Source organism: Mauremys reevesii, linkage group 1 (assembly GCF_016161935.1).
Source record: "Mauremys reevesii isolate NIE-2019 linkage group 1, ASM1616193v1, whole genome shotgun sequence".
Taxonomy (NCBI): Eukaryota; Metazoa; Chordata; order Testudines; family Geoemydidae; genus Mauremys; species Mauremys reevesii.
Window position 1 is genome coordinate 54,995,110 of NC_052623.1, and position 17,280 is coordinate 55,012,389.

The following is a 17,280-nucleotide window of genomic DNA, read 5'->3' on the forward strand; positions in this document are numbered from 1 at the left end:
ATTCTTCTGTATTTTTAGCTCAGTCAGTCCAGACTGAAAGGATGTTGTCTGCCTCTTGAGAGATAAGAGTGAATGAAAAAAATGACAGCCTTGTATCCATGTTTCTATTCTTTCTTCATCTCCACCTCTGAATAGTTTCCAGTGTCTGCCCTGCCTTCGTCAATCAAATATCTTGCAGTATCAGTGATTTTTCTAGTCTTTTTTTGTTTAGGAACATAAGAATGGCTGTACTGGGTCAGACCAAAGGTCCATCTAGCCCAGTATCCTGTCAGTATCCTGACAGTGGCCAATGCCAGGTGCCCCAGAGGGAGTGAACCTAACAGGTAATGATCAAGTGATCTCTCTCCTGCCATCCATCTCCACCTTCTGACAGAGAGAGTCTAGGGACACCATTCCTTACCCATCCTGGCTAATAGCCATTAATGGTCTTAACCACCATGAATTTATCCAGTTCTCTTTTTGTTTTTCCTTTGTTCCTATCTTTGCAGTTTACAGTTATACCTCGTGAATTGGATAGCTGAATTTAGGAGTACGGGAAGAACAAAATGGGGAGGGATCATTTGTGTCTCAAATTTGTACCATAGGTTTCTTTCTTTTAATCTGCTAGTTTACAGCAACATTGTTAAGAGCATACATGGGTTTTGGAAATTTTTTGTATCACTAATGTGTCCCACTCATTGATGTGGTGATGGAAATAATGAGACACACACACCACAATATGATTAAATATGGAGACCGGAACTTTATTTAAAACTATTACCTTTTCTGGGGTAACAACTCCAAGCTACCTGAGAGGGTTGTTCCATTGTAGTTCTCCACTGGCTCTAATGGCCCCAGATGCTACAAACCTGTGGGTGGATATGAAGGCTGTGCTCCCTCTACACCTTCAAGCCTACCCAGGGACCCAGACTGGAAGTCAGTCTGGTCCCATCCCACTTCTCTAATGCTGGAGATAGGAGACATGGAAGGAGGGGAGTTGCATGCTGCATAAGACATCTAATACCTTACATTAGCCCTCAGGACAGTACTATGTCCAAGCAGCCACTGATTTACAGGGACCTCAAATCAGATCTTTCTAATGTACCAACCAACCTGCCAACATTGCAACAGTTGTAATATAACCCCCAAAACAGACATGCTGGACAGATGGTGAAAACCCATATAGAAGTTCACCAGTTTTGCTATATGGGAAAAGTCCCTTTCAGACCTCAAAACTGGGGATCAGCCTAGCCTCTGGCATTGAAGGAGATCCAGCAACCAGATTATGGGTGAGAAGGGTGGGGCTGAAACATAGTTCCCTAAATGGCTACTTGCCAGGCAGCAGATAGTAGCAATCTCCTTCCCACTCCATCTCCTGCAGGGAGGAGCTAATCACTTTGGGCCCATTACCAGTCCCACAGTCAGTGGTGGGAGGTCACGTTTTGATGGCTGGATCCAGAATGTGATACCCTTCTCCCTAGCCTGCAGCACAAGAAAAGGGGAAGAGGATGGGAAGGGAAAGAGGAAAAAGCATTCTCCTTCCCTCCCTTCCTCCACACACATTGAAGGCAAGTGGAAGGGGGACAGGGAACTTAGAAAACCAGAAGGAGCATATGGAGACTAATCTAGCTAGTTGCTCCTGGTCAGGGGCGGCTCTAGCATTTTTGCTGCCCCAAGCACAGCAGTCAGGCTGCCTTCGGCGGTGCACCTGTAGGAGGTCCCTGGTCCTGCAGATTTGGCGGCATGCCTGCAGGAGGTCCGCCATTCCCGCAGCTTCAGCGTACCCACCGCGGAATCCGCGGGACCGACGGACCTCCCAGAAGCAAGCCACTGAAGTCAGCCTGACTGCTGCCCTCGCAGGGACTGGCAGGCCGCCCTCTGTGGCTTACTACCCCAGGCATGTGCTTGGAGCACTGGTGCCTGGAGCCACCGTTGCTTCTGGTTAAGATCTCATCTGAACACATGCACAGCCCAGAATGTCTCCATTGCTCCACCATTGAGTAATAATAGGAAGCAGTGGGGCCCTTCCTGTTTTATGACTGACATGTTTTAGAAAGCATGATTAAATCTGAACAAGTCTATTTATTTAGCTGAACAAAGGGATGCTTCCAGATATGCACAGCAGGATGACTTCAGCTTTAGAGTCCTAATACAATTCTATTTTGCACTCTGTAAGTAGGTAATTTTCCCAACCTGCACTACAAACACAATCAACACAATAAGTAAGGTCCAAAAAAGGCCTCTTTCCTGTGTTTGATCTTATTAACTAAGAAATGAACAATAAGATAATGAAGATCAGTTTAAACCTTCTCCCTCTGGCATGATTACTTCTAAAGTGAAGCAGATTAAGTGGTGAGTCAGCAAAACTCATTTAACCCTTTTCCCAACAGCAATAACTCTTGTTGAAAAATGTTACAGATGTTACAGACTTTTACCAGTTTGTTACCTTCTTCATAATTATCCCTAAATCACAGACCTTCATCAATATCGTATTTGTCAGTGGATTGGAAAAGTTAACTCCAAGTAGTTTAGTAAATTTCTTTGTCAAAACTGAACACAGCTTTTAGGTGTAGGACTATATATATTTTTCCTTTCTATTAATTTTCTCTCTTTATGTCTAGCAAATACTAGTGAATATATTAACAACTTTTGATACAGTAGATCAATTGGTGCTTTTGTTTCCTCTTTGGGAATTATGAAATCTGAATGGGATCAGTTTTTAATGAATCCTCTCCAAAGTTAACCAGATATGGAAAACTGCAACATTCTATCCTTTCACATCTCCTGCTCAATGTACATGTCATACTGTTAGTGGAGACTGTGAGACCTTTGCAACAGCACTTCCTTCTGTTTCCATCAAACCTCACTTCTATAATTTTCTTACATCCAACTGCCTAAATAATGTACAGTTCCAGGGGACAGTTAGGTAGCTTTGAATTTATGGAGGAAATGCTGGTGGGCAGGGGAAAAATAGAATTTAGGCACAACATGACTCTTTCCTCTATGAAGGGGTATTTTCTATTTTGAATCAATAGCTCACCCTCTCAAGCTGTTATAGAATCAATTTTCATAGAGTCTCAGAAAGCAACAGTGACCAAAGTTTCTTTTACTATCTTTGGTTGATTTGTAGACATAGAACTCTCCCTCACTAAGGCCTGGTCCACACTAGGACTTTAATTCGAATTTAGCAGTGTTAATTCGAATTAACCGTGCACCCGTCCACACCACGAAGCTATTTAATTCGATATAGAGGGCTCTTTAGTTTGACTTCTGTACTCCTCCCCGACGAGGGGAGTAGTGCTAAATTCAACATGGCCATGTCGAATTACGCTAGGTGTGGACGGAAATCGACCTTAGTAGCTCCGGGAGCTATCCCACAGTGCACCACTCTGTTGACGCTCTGGACAGCAGTCCGAGCTTGGATGCTCTGACCAGCCACACAGGAAATGCCCCAGGAGGGAGAACCTCTCTCAGTACCAGCGCTCACACAGCGAACGGGAGGACAGGTGGCATCAAGAGGACCATCAGGCGACTCAAACACTGCTTGGACTAATGAGGGAGCAAACGGACACGCTCTGGCGCCTTGTGGATGTTCTGCAGTACCGCAGGCAGGAGGACAGAGCCCCCCTTCAATGTATCTGCAACCGCCCTCCCCCACCACAAAGTCCCATACCGCCCTCACCCAAAATAACCAGAAGGAGGGGCGCCAGGGGCCGTGAAAACTGTCACTGCACCCCAGCAGAGTGCTCAAGTACCCAAAAGCTCTCATACCCTAAATTTTGAGAAGTCCTTCCCTTCCTGACTCACCCAAGCCCAAATCCCAGTTTCATCCCCTAACTGTCTAGTTAATTATTAAAAATACTTTGCTGTTAATTACTGTTTCCGTCATGTTTTTTTTTACAGAAGACTGTGTTTGAAGGGGGGGGGGAAGAGGGTTGGTAATTGCATAGGACGGTCACCTTTACCAGGGTACAGACACGGGGGCAGGATCAGCAGCAGGTCACACACACAGTGCAGTCAGTAGGCACCCTGGTCAGTATGGGAGGTGGTTTCCAGGTTCTGTGTGTGGGGGGGGGTATGTGACTTTGTAGCGGGGGAGGGCGGTTACAGATCTTATGCAGCGGTCCTTGTCCTGGACCACAGAGTCACGCAGCAGAGGAATCTGTATCCGTCCTCCTCCGCCACAAGGTCACATAGCCCCCGCACACAGAATCCCAAAAAGGAGGGATGGCAGGCTCAGTTGAAACAACCAGTCTGGCACTGCGGACCGCTCTAGGAGCAGGAGCCTGTCATTCCTCGAGTTTAGAGGCGGTCTTTACATCACTGCACACCCTACGCAGCACAGTCTGCATCCCAGTTTCAACCCTTTAACGCAAAGTCATTAATAAAGAAACGTTTGTTAAGTAACAATGGAACATGTATTTTATTTTTACACGTGTGTTGGAAGTGGGGGAAATGGGATGAACGGCGTATGTAACTGCAGAGGATAGTCAACAGTAACTGGGTAAAGAAACAGGGGCAGGTTCAGCTTCTCTGTAAAGAAACTGAACAGTCACAGGTCTCGCTGCTCGCTGGTACTTGAAGAGTTCCTTGTCGCTGTCCAAGGCGCCTGTATAGGGCTTCATGAGCCAGGGCATTAGCGGGTAGGCTGGGTCCCCGAGGATCACTATAGGCATCTGCACATCCCCAACAGTTATTTTGTGGTCCGGGAAGAAACTACCTTCCTGCAGGTGTCTAAACAGACCACAGTTCCTGAAAACACGCGCATCATGAATCTTGCCTGGCCACCCGACGTTGATGTTGGTAAAACGTCCCCTATGGTCCACCAGTGCTTGCAGCACCATTGAAAAGTAGCCCGATTTCTCAGCAGCTGACTGTGGAAGAGGTGGACGATAAGGTGCGAGGAGGTGAAAACGGCCATAACTGCAGCGGGCTCCATGCTTGCAGTGCTGTGGCGTCCGCGCTGTCACTGACCAGAAAAATGTACGAACAGATTGCCCGCAGGCGCTTTCGGGGAGGGAGGGCGTGATTGATGATTGAATGATGACAGTTACCCCAAACCACCCTCGACACATTTTTTCCCCCAGCAGGCATTGGGGGCTCTACCCAGCATTCCAATGGGCAGCGGGGAGTGCGGGAACTGTGGGATAGCTTCCCACAGTGCACTGCTTCCAAAGTCGATGCTGGCCCCGTTAGTGTGGACTCACAAAGTCGAATTAGTGTCCTTAGTGTGGATACACAAATTCGACTTCGTAAGGTCGATTCCACAAATTCGAATTAAGTTGAATCGAACTACTCTTGTAGTGTAGACATACCCTAATACAGACTGTGCCAGGTTTATCTCTGCAATGTATTATTATTGTTCTTGTTGTTATATTACAAACCCCCCCTCTACTCCTCCCCAGATTTCTATTGAAGCATTTGTTGTTTGATATGGATACATAATATGTCTGTTAAGTGATCTGGTCTGTAAGGGACATAGTGAAATTTCAGCCCATTTAGGAGCAAGTTATCCAGTTAATCAAATGTTTTAGATCTATAAAGCAATAATAAATTGCTCACAAAGGGGGAAACATTCATTTTAGAGTTTCTTAAAGAAAGTTGCCTATTGTTCATTGATTCACTCAGTATAGACCATACGGCTGGGATCTTCAAATGTTACAAATGAATTGTCTTTATACTTGAAAATGTTTCGGGATCTGAATACGCAACTTGAAGGAACTATACAAGAAGCTATTTTGATTGCATTACATGTCACGAGCAAAAGTTAATTTTTTTTGTTTTTTTTTAAGAATGAGGATTATCACGTTCTGGAATTATGAAACCCGTTATCCAAAATCTGTTTTTTAATGACTGTAAGCTGTAAAACTATCATCCTTCTGTTTAAGGGGTGGCATTGCTAAGTAGCTTTTTGGTAACATTTCAAGAGAAGATGATTTACCATAATAGAGATTTTCATATTAAATCATGTTTCTGAATGAAGGAAATCAGTTTATAGAGAAGTTAGATAATTAATGTGACTGACTTTATTATGCATATGACAAAACAAATTATGTTCTGCCTAAATTATACAGGAAAAATAGCCAACAAGTGCAAATATAAAGGATATCTTTGTGTCTCTGTTGAGCCCATAAGTTATTCCCATAGCACATATATTTTCTGATAAATATCTCCACCTTTCTGATTAAAAGCTTTCTTACCCTTCCAAGAGTACACTTGTTGGTACATTTGTGGGGAAAAAAGTTTTTGTAGTAGATTGTTCATATAACCAGTTCCAGGTATTTATCATGATAAAGTACATATAATCTTCCAGAGACTGTTATCTCCATTATTTGCTAATTCTAGAATAGGAGGTGTAGCAGCATCCATTGAAAAGCGTGGCAATTTCCTGCTGTGGGTTGAAAAGTATTGCTGGAAACATATTCTGATGTTCTGAGATCAACACATTTTTCATCACAAAACACACTATCTGTTTTCTTCAGTATTAGTTTACATGCATACTTGCCATTGTGTATATCGTATATTTTAGCTGTTGTGCAGGCAACCTGATGTGTTCTAGATGGGACATGGTATAGAAGAGATGTAGGAATGGGCTGAAGTATCCTTTATATTTGCCTTTGTATCTAGGGGAGTTGGAAATAGGCAAGAATGGAGAGAAATTTTGTATGGCAGTGCACAGAATTTTGCAAGTTTAATGTGAGCCCTGCAGCAATCCGATGCATTTTAGTTACTGGTAAGTTTGTTAAATTCTGTTTGAAAAATGTTCATCTTGGAAGATGGCCTTCTAAACAATATTACTTCCATTATGTCAACAGTAACCATTTTTAAAGCTTCTTTTTGGCTTCATGGTTCTGCTGATAAAATAAATTTTATACTTTAAAGGCTTCAGCTATAGCTAATTTGCTAATATGTTGAATGGCTGACTTAATACAATTAACTGTTAGTTTGACTAGCTCTAGAATTATACAGTATTAAAAACTAGGGGCCTAATCCTCCTGATGAGATGATATCTTCTCAAACAAGGCCCTTATAATTCAGTGTCAGAGAGAGTGATTACTTGTTTATTCTAGTACTATCTATGCTTGGTTGGGAAGTCAGTCTCAATAAATGTTAAAGTGGAACTTACAGGGGGGGGTTGAAAGGAAGTAACTTTCACATTTGTGTATTAGTTAGGTCCTTCAGGTAGCCAGATAAAACTTTCCATAGTATAAAACATACATGTTAGATAACGTACAGTGTATAAAAGAGGAAAGGCCTGTCTCTGTCCTCTTTTCTTTAAATAATAGCTCCTGTACAAAATATGAATTAATGTAGTCTGTCCCTTTCCCAAGCCAATGACTGAAATATGTATGCAAGACTTCCACAACAAACTCAGGCCAAGCATATAATTTTTCTGTCCTTTCCTTTAATCATTTAATTTCTATACTATATGTGCAATGGCAGTTTAAAAACAACTATTTGTGAAGTGACTTTAGAGATCTTTCTTATATCATTTGACATGTTAGATGCTCCTTAATAGCTCTGTGTTCTGTTTGGTAATACACATAAACCATTTTTTCTCTAGTTATGTTTAACTGTGAGGCTAAATGTAGTCAACTCTGTTGTCTTATACAGAATGTGCCCCAAACTTCTTGATGGTTATATCTTTAGGTGAATGTGAGATGGCTCTATTTAACCTCTAATTTCTCTGGTACTTGTAATTTTAATTATTTTAGGTTTGCAGTGGCCCATTAACATGTTCTCTCAAAGATTTGATTTATACTGTATATGGTACTAATGGCTTTTCCCCATAAAATACCATATGTGTTTGTGGTGGTGGTAGTTGTCGTATATATTTACATTACAGTAGTGCCCAGAGGCCTCATACAAGATTGGGGCCCCATTGTTCTAAAGACAGTATGAATATATAGTAAGAGTGATTGTAAGATCACTGATAAAGAATTAAAATAGACAAGATGAACAAATGGTTAGAGGCACAAAGAGGTGAAGTAACTTGCCCAGGGACACACAGTAGGCCACCGGCAAAACTGGGGAAAACCCAAGTGTTCTGAGTCCTAGTTTACCCCCATATTAAATAGTCAATCAACCATTATAATTTCTAATAATAATTTCTGATTTTTATATCAATCCTATTCATGATTATAATTCTAGGGCTTAAGCTCACAATGATTTATGCTTTTCCTTAACTTTAGACACATGGTGAACAGTCCTGTTGAAGAAAAGGGGACTATTCACAGTGCATAGTATTAAGTACAGGTATAAAATCTATGCAGGATTGGCATATTAGGTTCTGACTAGTTTAAACAATTATATTTCTAAATATATGTCAATCTGAAATGTTATATATGTCAGTTTTTTGTAAGACACAGTTTGCCTCTTCTGAGCTGCTAAAGAGTAAAGTTGTTCACTATAGATATACTTAATAAAATACAGTACTTTTCTGTCAGGATAAAAAATAAAGCTGATTAATTTTACCTAATTTGAAATCAATGACAGTTTGACAGACTGATTTGATTAAAAGCTTTTGAGTCCTGTAATTGGATATTGTCTGTGTTCTTTACTGCTGATAATTTGTAGAGGATACTGTGTGTGGTTTTATACTGATTTATTGTACAATAATAAAGCAAGACAAGACACTATATCCTGTTCACAGCATGCATTCTGACTACACTGTGTACTTTCATCTCAGTGCTGCTCACCAGGAATACTGTTTCCTGTTTCCCTCCTCATGCTGATAATTTTTTTGGTGCTGACATGGATTACCTGGTCTCAAAATGTTTTTCCGAAATAAGTTGTGTTTGAGGAGCAGTAGAACCTTTAGTTAGATTCTTTAAGTAAAATTTAAATTTGTAAAGTGTAGGGTTGATATTTTCTTTAATTCATTCTTCCACTGTTGCGAGTACACAAATTTATTTTCCAGGGAGAATTCGTATAACAAACTAAATATATGGGGACAAATAGATATTTGCCTCTAAATTTGAATGAATTTTTGTTACTTTCATTTTAGAAGGGCTATATTTAAGGCCCCTGCCTTTGGTACGCTATAGTTCATTTGCAACAATCCAACAGCTCCCTGGCTTATTTAAAAAATCATCTCATGGAAAAAAAATGTGCTCCTCTTTTTAATCTCTGCCATGAGTTCCTATTTTTCCCCTTCTGTGTACTTCTGAACAACAGGTGAATGCATTTCTTTCTCTTCCTCTGACTCCACCTTATTAATGCATTTATTTTCCTTGCTACATTGCTCTGACCCGGCTTTAATTGATTTTTTTCCTCCCTCTCAATTGGTTTCTCACACATCCCTTTGTCTATCACCCCATGTCCTCACAATATATATTTTCACCTTTGTTTTGGCAAGTCTGTCTTCTGTAGTCTCTCCCACCTTTTCTTCTGTTCCTTTTGTGACCCCTTTTTTTGTCTCTCCATCCCAGCTAAGCACCTCGTTCACAGCTAAGCACTACTAGCCTGGAGGCTGGTTTCCTTGATTCTCCTGGACTGGTCTCTTCTTTACACTTTTCCCAACAGGTGAAACTGATCTTTAGCCCATACTAAGGTGCACATTGGACCATGTTGTGTGGCCAGATATTGATGCCTGGACTCTGTCCTCAGGGTTGTTGGGGAGGAAGTATGAAGGAAACACTCAACACCACAGCTCCATTGTGCTATGTTCTGGATAGTATTGCCTGCATGAATACATATCAGCTTTAGTAGTAACCATTGAGACTGGAGTGATGGTGTAGAGTGACCACAAGTTTGGTCTGAAATTTACAAGATTTCTCTTGATTTTGAAGTTTAAAAAAATTGCTGAGACAGCCCTCATCTACACCAATCTAAGTCTGTCAGCTGGATCTCACTCATCAGTTCCTGCCTCATCCAACTACCCAAGACTTTGATAGCAAGTTCTGGAAGGGGGTGTTTAAAACCTGGGACAGTCCTGGCCAAAGTAGGAGAGTTGACGTAGATGATCATCACTCCTAGTTTGAATATGATCACAAAAGTAATGTAATATGTGAATAATTGACTAAAAACTATTCAATATAAAATGTAAAATTTCTAGTCTCATACTTAGGCTTAAAGTGAACTTTATTTTTTTCTTCTCACTTAATAACTGGTGACTAGTGAAAACACAAAAGATTGCTTTTAGAACATTTTTAATCTGATTAATGCCTGTACTTTACATGCAGTGCCACCCTTTTGGCTTTCCTGGTCGAACTTCTTAAGAGTTCAGTAGCCATGCAAGAACAAATGCTGGGTGGAAAAGGCTTTTTAGTCATTGGCTACCTCCTTGAAAAGGTAAGTAGTATTAATATTATTCTTAGTATTAATACTATCATTCTGAAAACCTAGCTGAATACAGTATTTTCAGTCATGTATTTTTTGTGCTACTAGTCTTTTAGTTCTCTGTGTTAGTAAGTATCTAGGAAGTTCTGTAATTTGAATATTTTATATGCTGTTTACAGGGTGCTTTTCTTCTTTTCCATAGTTCATGTCGTATACTAATGTTCAGAGATCCCTTTTCTCTTTCCTCATATTTATTAGTAACTTCCCTTTAAGCTCAGATAAGTCTTACCACTCAAATCCTGTGTAGAACTGGAAAGCCAAGTTTAAACTTAGTGGGCACTCTTTAAAACAGGAGTCGGCAACCTCTGGCATGCATCTTGCCAGGGTAAGCACACGGTTTGCTGTCCCAGGCCAATGGGGGCGGCGTGAAGCGGCGAGGGATGTGCTGGCCACGGCTTCCTGCCACCCTCATTGGCCTGGGATGGTGAACCACAGCCAGTGGGAGCTGCAATTGGCCAAACCTGCCAACATGGCAGGTAAACAAACTGGCCCGGCCCGCCAGGGTGCTTACCCTGGTGAGCCGCATGCCAGAGGTTTCTGACCCCTGCTTTAAAAGTTCCTCCAGTTTTTGTTTATTTTTATAATTTCATTTTATTTATACATAAAATCCACATCAAAAGGAGTAACTGTCTCTTATTCTAGGCATCCATGAAAATTCCTTAAATATACAGTTTTGAATAGACAAATGCTGTAATATCCCTTCAACCATTAATTAACAAAACAACAATAATAAAGAATGGGCTACCATCAAGAGCAGTCTCCTTCCAAAGTCTTCCCATTTCTTCATATCTAGGAAAAACAAATGAGTCTTGCATCATGTCCTGAAGTTCACTAAGCTTGGGTTATTTACGATTGGATGAGTAGTGAATCCAAAAACTGAGGAGTTCTTGTCAAATGTGCTCCACCAGCTGCCTCCTTGACTCAGGAAGGGATGGACTTCTCTACCAGTAATAGACCTCGTACTGGTCTACAAGTAGTTGTCAACCAAGAACATATCATCCAAACCCATGCTGTTGGAACAAATGATCCCAACACCTCCAAGCAGAGATGTAGCATTTGTTCCCTCCAGAACTTACCTTACTCCCAGTGGTGCCAGATAGTTCAGACCAAATTCTTGAAATTTAGTCATCAAAGTAATTTTCCTCATAATGGAAGGTATTTGTATCAGCAGTCAAGTGGAGACAATTTAGAATAGCCAGGCTGTCCACCACTTGAAACAAAATCACTGACTGAAACTTAGTAGATGCTGTTGTGAAGCAAAATAAATGTTCCTTTCCTTGTGCTGCCCAGGCAAAAAACTTCTTTAAAAACACCTTAATGAGCCCTAGACTTGGAACCACTAGCACTCTAGTCACTCTACTGCCTATTCCAGTTACTGTAAACTTAGGTGACCTATGATGAAGGTGTGAAAGAGGAAACTTAGGAAACTTCACTGATAGTTGGGAACAAAATGTTTTATAAAATTCCATTAAATCATAAATGTGGGTCTTTTAATGTAACAGTATTTTCACATAAAGCCTCATGAAAATTTACTGGTTCCATTGGTTTCTGAGGGTGGACCAGCAAAAATGGTTTATCGCCATAGGAGAGGTAAGTTCCAACCGGAAATTCAAAGAAGGCAATGACTGATATATAAGGGTATAATTTCCACCACCTTTTCCATTCTGAGCATCAGATCAAGTTTGACCAGCTGCGTGAGTTGAGCTGACACACATCTGTGATAGTGCTATCAGTGCCAGAATGGCCACATACACCATTTATTTTAAATAGGATAACACTTTTTTTTTTAGACTGACTACAAATTCTCATGCTTCAAGGCATTTGCAAATCATTAAGTGATTAAGTTTATGAACACACTTCTCTTAAGAGCATTTTATTCATAATTCAGTTGCTTTCCTTGCCAGATGGCTTCTGTACTGTGGAAGGCTGTGCAACGTTAGTAAAACACTGGGAAGCCTCTGGAAGGAAGATAAAACTCAATTTGTCTAGTCCCTTTGGAAGTTACTTTTATTTTAATTATGATGATCTAGGCCTACGTGTGTGCAATATGTTTCTGAAAGTGTTTAAAGGATACTCCAAAACACACAAGACACAGGGTGAATGAAGACTGTCAGTCCCCCAGAGCAAGAGTTTTTTTTAATTCCACCCCCTTTCCCCACCTGCCAGGACTTGCGAGATCCACCATCAAGACTTTTCACCATTTTTCTCCTTATTGGTCAGTGATCGGAAAGGATGCTCTGATGAATTATTCCTTCCAGAAAACTAATATTAGGTCACAAATTCCAAATGAACATACCAGCCATCATATAAAGCCCAATTGGTCCCTGATTTAATCTTCATTATTTGGAGATTTAAATTTAGTTAGGATTTTTCTATTTAAAAAGGAATAGAGAGATTAAAAAGCTTTTTTTTTTAATTCTAAAAGACTGTACCATAATTCTTGTTAAAAATACCATTAGCTGTTCTGTATTTTCTTGTTCTATTTTAATATTCTAATCTTAATTAAAAATCTAATTTTGAACATAATGTGTTCCTTTATAATGTATCTTTTTATAAATTTGAAAATTTAAACTTAGTCTAAAATACTTTTCGCAATTTGCAAACACTCTAATGAATGATCAAATACCCACCTTCAGGTTTGTCATTTTTATATTATTCTGTAATCAATGTCCATCATGGAATTTCAATAATAGAACAGTTGGATTCTTCTGTTGTGTTTTTTTCCTCCACTTCTTTTACATGAAAGAGGTTTGGAAAACTGTTTGGTTTTGGTATGGTTTTGTTTTGAGGGTGAGGTGGTCTTCAATTTTGATTTTTAAAAAAATGTATTTTCATTTGAGAGGCTTGGGTGATTGTCAAGCAATTGTGACAATGTTAAGTTTGAGATTTAATTGCAAAGTTCAGAGTTACAGTTCTGTCAAATCAATAGAGCTTTAATATCTATGGTTAATGTTTATGCATGCAAGTAAAAAATGATATACATCAGAATGCTTTGCTTTTGTATTCTTCTGTACATTCATGTTCTTTTTATAATACATGCCAATGGGAGAAAGGGACTTGGGAGAAGTAAAGATCAATGTTAATATTCCTGAACAATGTTAGGGATTTTATATTGCTGCCCATCACCATGGTGTAGATTAGTAAAAGAGGTCAGGTTTGGTCTAGATAACCTACATCTACACTAAGGGAATGGTTCTGGTTAGATTGAGGTTAACACTTTTTACAGCAATTTAGCTGATTGAGGGCGATACTAGGAGACTCCCTACATGGTTTCAACCAGATAAATTTAGGTGAAATGTGTTACCTAGCTGTCACAATTTGAGGTGCAATCTAGGCCAGTCAGAGATTGTCACTGCCTACCCTGTAACCCAGTGTGCCTTACATACTCTGTAGCTGTGGATAGCAGACAAGCATGCTGCAGTTCCCTGAGTGTCTCTGTGCTGTGTAACCCTGTTCATCACTCTGACCCAGCAGCCTGCCTACAGCACAAGAGCCCAACTCTGATATACACCACCCTGGGTTACTGCTAGCCAAGTGACCCCAATACACTTTGAGTCCTGAATTTCCCCAAGACTGTCTTCCCTGAAGTGTCCAGCCCTCTTCTTGAACGCTCTTAGAATAAATAAGGTTTGTTGCTCCTTTAAAGCCACAAAAGCACAGCAGCTTGTTGTCTCAGCTGGAGTTAAGTCATTTCAATAAAAAACAAAACAAGCTCATTAACAAAAAAGAGAGGTTTTAAGTGACTTCAAGTATAAGGGATAAAGACAAAACAGTTACAAGCAAATAAAAGTAAAATGAGCTTTCTAGTGGCTATGCATTGTAGCTCAACAATCTACAGCCTTGGTTCAAGGCAGATTTTAGTAAGTACATTTTCACTTTCTGGTTCATTTATAAAATTATTACAATACAAATGTTTAATTTCATTATTTGGAAATCCTTCATTATTCCCTTATGTGTAAAACAGAAGGCCTTGCCATAGTTTAGGTCTGAATGTGCCTTATAGGACAGCAAGTGACCCTCTCTTCCCCGTCCACCCCCCGTTCACTTCTTGGGTGCCAGATCTGACGTTACCAATGATGTTGAACAAGTCCCGCCATGAGACTGAGAAGCATGGCCATGGGTGTAAGGGCAGGTGTCCAGGAATGCCCACAAATACAGCATTGCCTCCCGGAACTGTCATGTGTGTACCTGGCTGCCCCAGCTCCTAAGCTGCTCTGGATGGAGTGTAAGGAGAAGCACAAACAGGACCCGCTGGTGAAATGCCGGCTTTGATCACTGCACTGCCAGTGTCATCTACACCAGCTGGACCCTTGGCATTGTCCTGCGAGGCCCCTTGCACTCCTGGCCACATGACCCCACTTTTGTCTGCTAAGGAGCTGCTTCTCACTTACCTGGGCTCCCCCCTGCTTTTGGGACCACCAGGCTCCTCCGTCCTTGCTTCTCCAGTGGATGAATGCTTACTGCTTCTGCTGGAACCCCCAATGGTACTGATGGCTCCACCATTCCCACCCTTCAAGTCTGAAGGTTTCTCGGAACCAGAGCCCTCATTCCCCCCCACCACAGTTCCAGACTCATAGCAATGACCTCCTCACCCCTCAGCTTATGACCCCACTACAGAGCCATGGTATACAGTCCTCTGGTGCCTGGCGACTCTTACTGTTGACTCAATTGCCACCCTGCCACTCCTACTGGACCCGCCCCGCTCTGTCCATGGCTTCCTATCACTCATCCCATTGGTGTATATGGAGAAGGAAGGAGAGGTGGAATGATGCCTCTTCCTCCCCAGATGAGGCGATTTACCCCATCCCTTCCCCCGCAAAGCCTGGTTCATGGATCTCAACATGAAAGATGCCTATTTTCACAACGATATTCACTCAGCCCATCGAAAGTTTCTGATTCCAAGTTGAACCCAGCCACTTCCAGTTCGGGGTCCTACCTTTTGGCATAGCGATGGGTCCATGAGACTTCACCAAAGTCTTCTCTGTCATAGTCGCACACATGCACCATCTTGGCTACTCCATCTTCCCTTACCTGGATGACTGGCTCCTTATTGAATGCTCCCGTCAAACCCTCCTCTCCACCATCCATGCTCTCCTCGCATCTCTTGGCATTTGTATCAACATGGAGAAATCAGTTATACATACATACATAGACCATTGCCTTCATTGGAGCATGGCTGGACTCTGTTGCCGCACAAGCCTTCCTGCCAACGGACCACTTTGCCACCCTCATGACTCTAATCGCAGATCTGCACCGTAAGCCCCAGGTCACATTCTGCCACTCTCTCTCTTCTTGGCCACATGACAGCGTGTGCCCTTAGTGACACCATACTTACCTTCACATGCGTTGCCTGCAACTCTGGCTCCTCTCCGTCTACCAATCAAACACAGAACAGGTAGATAACAAAGTCCTGATCACACAGCAGGTGTTGACATCCTTCACCTGGTGGACTGACCCTTCAAATTCCTGATAGATGTCCACTTCACCCCTCCCACACCCAGGGGCGGCTCTACGTTTTTGGCCACCCCAAGCAGTCATGCGCGGGAGGCGCCCCGGAGCCGCGGGAGCAGCGGACCTCCCGCGGGCATGACTGCAGAGGGATCGCTGGTCCCGCGTGGCTCGGCTGGACCTCCCGCGGCTGCGGACGGTTCGCAAGTCCGGCGGCTCCGCTTGAGCTGCCGCAGTCATGCCTGTGGGAGGTCCAGCCAAGCCGCGGGACGAGCGCCCCCTCTGCAGTCATGCCTGCGGCAGGTCCGGTCGTCCCGGGGCTCCGGTGAACCTCCCGCAGGCATGACTGCGACAGGTCCGCCGGCACAGCCTGCCGCCGCCCCCCCGACCGCAGGGGACGCCCCCTAGATTTTGCCGCCCTAGGCACCAGCTTGTTTTGCTGGTGCCTAGAGCCGCTCCTGCCCACACCACAAGACATAACAGATGCCTCCCTCGCAGGTTGGGAAGCTCACCTGCCTGTTACATGGCACAGGGAGTGTGGATGCCTCGATAGGCCAAGATGCACATAAATGTTCTATAGATGAGGGCTGTCTGGCTTGCCTGCCATGCATTCCTCCCCCTCGTCCAAGCCAAGCTCATCCAATTACTCTCCAACAACATTGCAGCAGTGATTTACATCAGCAAACAGAGAGGTGCCAGGTCTCTTCTCTATGTTCAGAGTCCATCCGCCTATGGACCTGGTGCATCAGCACCAGTCACGCTGTAAGCCACATACCTCCTGGGCACCCAAACTCACTCACCGACATGTTCAGCAGGATGCTCTATGTGAACCATGGATGGGAATTGCACAACACCACATTCCAATACCGCTTCCATGAGTGGGGCACTTCTCCCCCAGAGAGTGGGGGAGGGATAGCTCAGTGGTTTGAGCATTGGCCTGCTTAAACCCAGGGTTGTGAGTTCAATCCTTGAGGAGGCCACTTAGGGATCTGGGGCAAAAAATGGTCCTGCTAGTGAAGGCAGGGGGCTGGACTCAATGACCTTTCGAGGTCCCTTCCAGTTCTAGGAGATTGGTATATCTCCAATTATTACCTTTACCTTTATGTTTGGACCTTTTTGCCATCTGTGAGAACTGCAAACTTGCCTTCTATTGCTTCAGAGGGGTGGTGGGAGATGACTCACAGGGCAACATCCTTTTCCTTTCCCTTCTACTGCAAGTCGTCTGCAAGATTCATCAGGATCGAGCAAGGGTGATACTCACAGCCCCATTTTGGCCATGACAGTGCTGGTTCATGGACTTCCTGAACTGGTCTGCCTGCACATCACTCTGCCTCTCCACACAGCTGGATCTCCTTATTCAAGACCAGGGGCAGCTCCGGCATCCTAGCCCTCTTCACCTCATAGCTTTGTTTTTGGATGGAGCTCAAGCTCTGGCAGGGCCTGCTCCACCCCAATGCATTGTATCCTTACCCAAAGCAGAAGAACATCCACCAGAGCCTGCTACAAAGTGAA

The 17,280-nt window shown here is 42.7% G+C and overlaps 1 protein-coding gene across 7 annotated transcripts in view; it reads left to right on the forward strand.

The window, feature by feature from the left end:
- Positions 1-17,280, forward strand: part of NBEA (neurobeachin) — an 831,523-nt gene that overhangs the window by 232,294 nt on the left and 581,949 nt on the right. For all 7 annotated transcript variants that reach the window (XM_039530859.1, XM_039530876.1, XM_039530902.1 and 4 more), the window contains exon 11: positions 10,164-10,272. In XM_039530859.1, the coding sequence (XP_039386793.1) occupies positions 10,164-10,272 (109 nt within the window). The remainder of the gene's footprint in view (positions 1-10,163; positions 10,273-17,280) is intronic.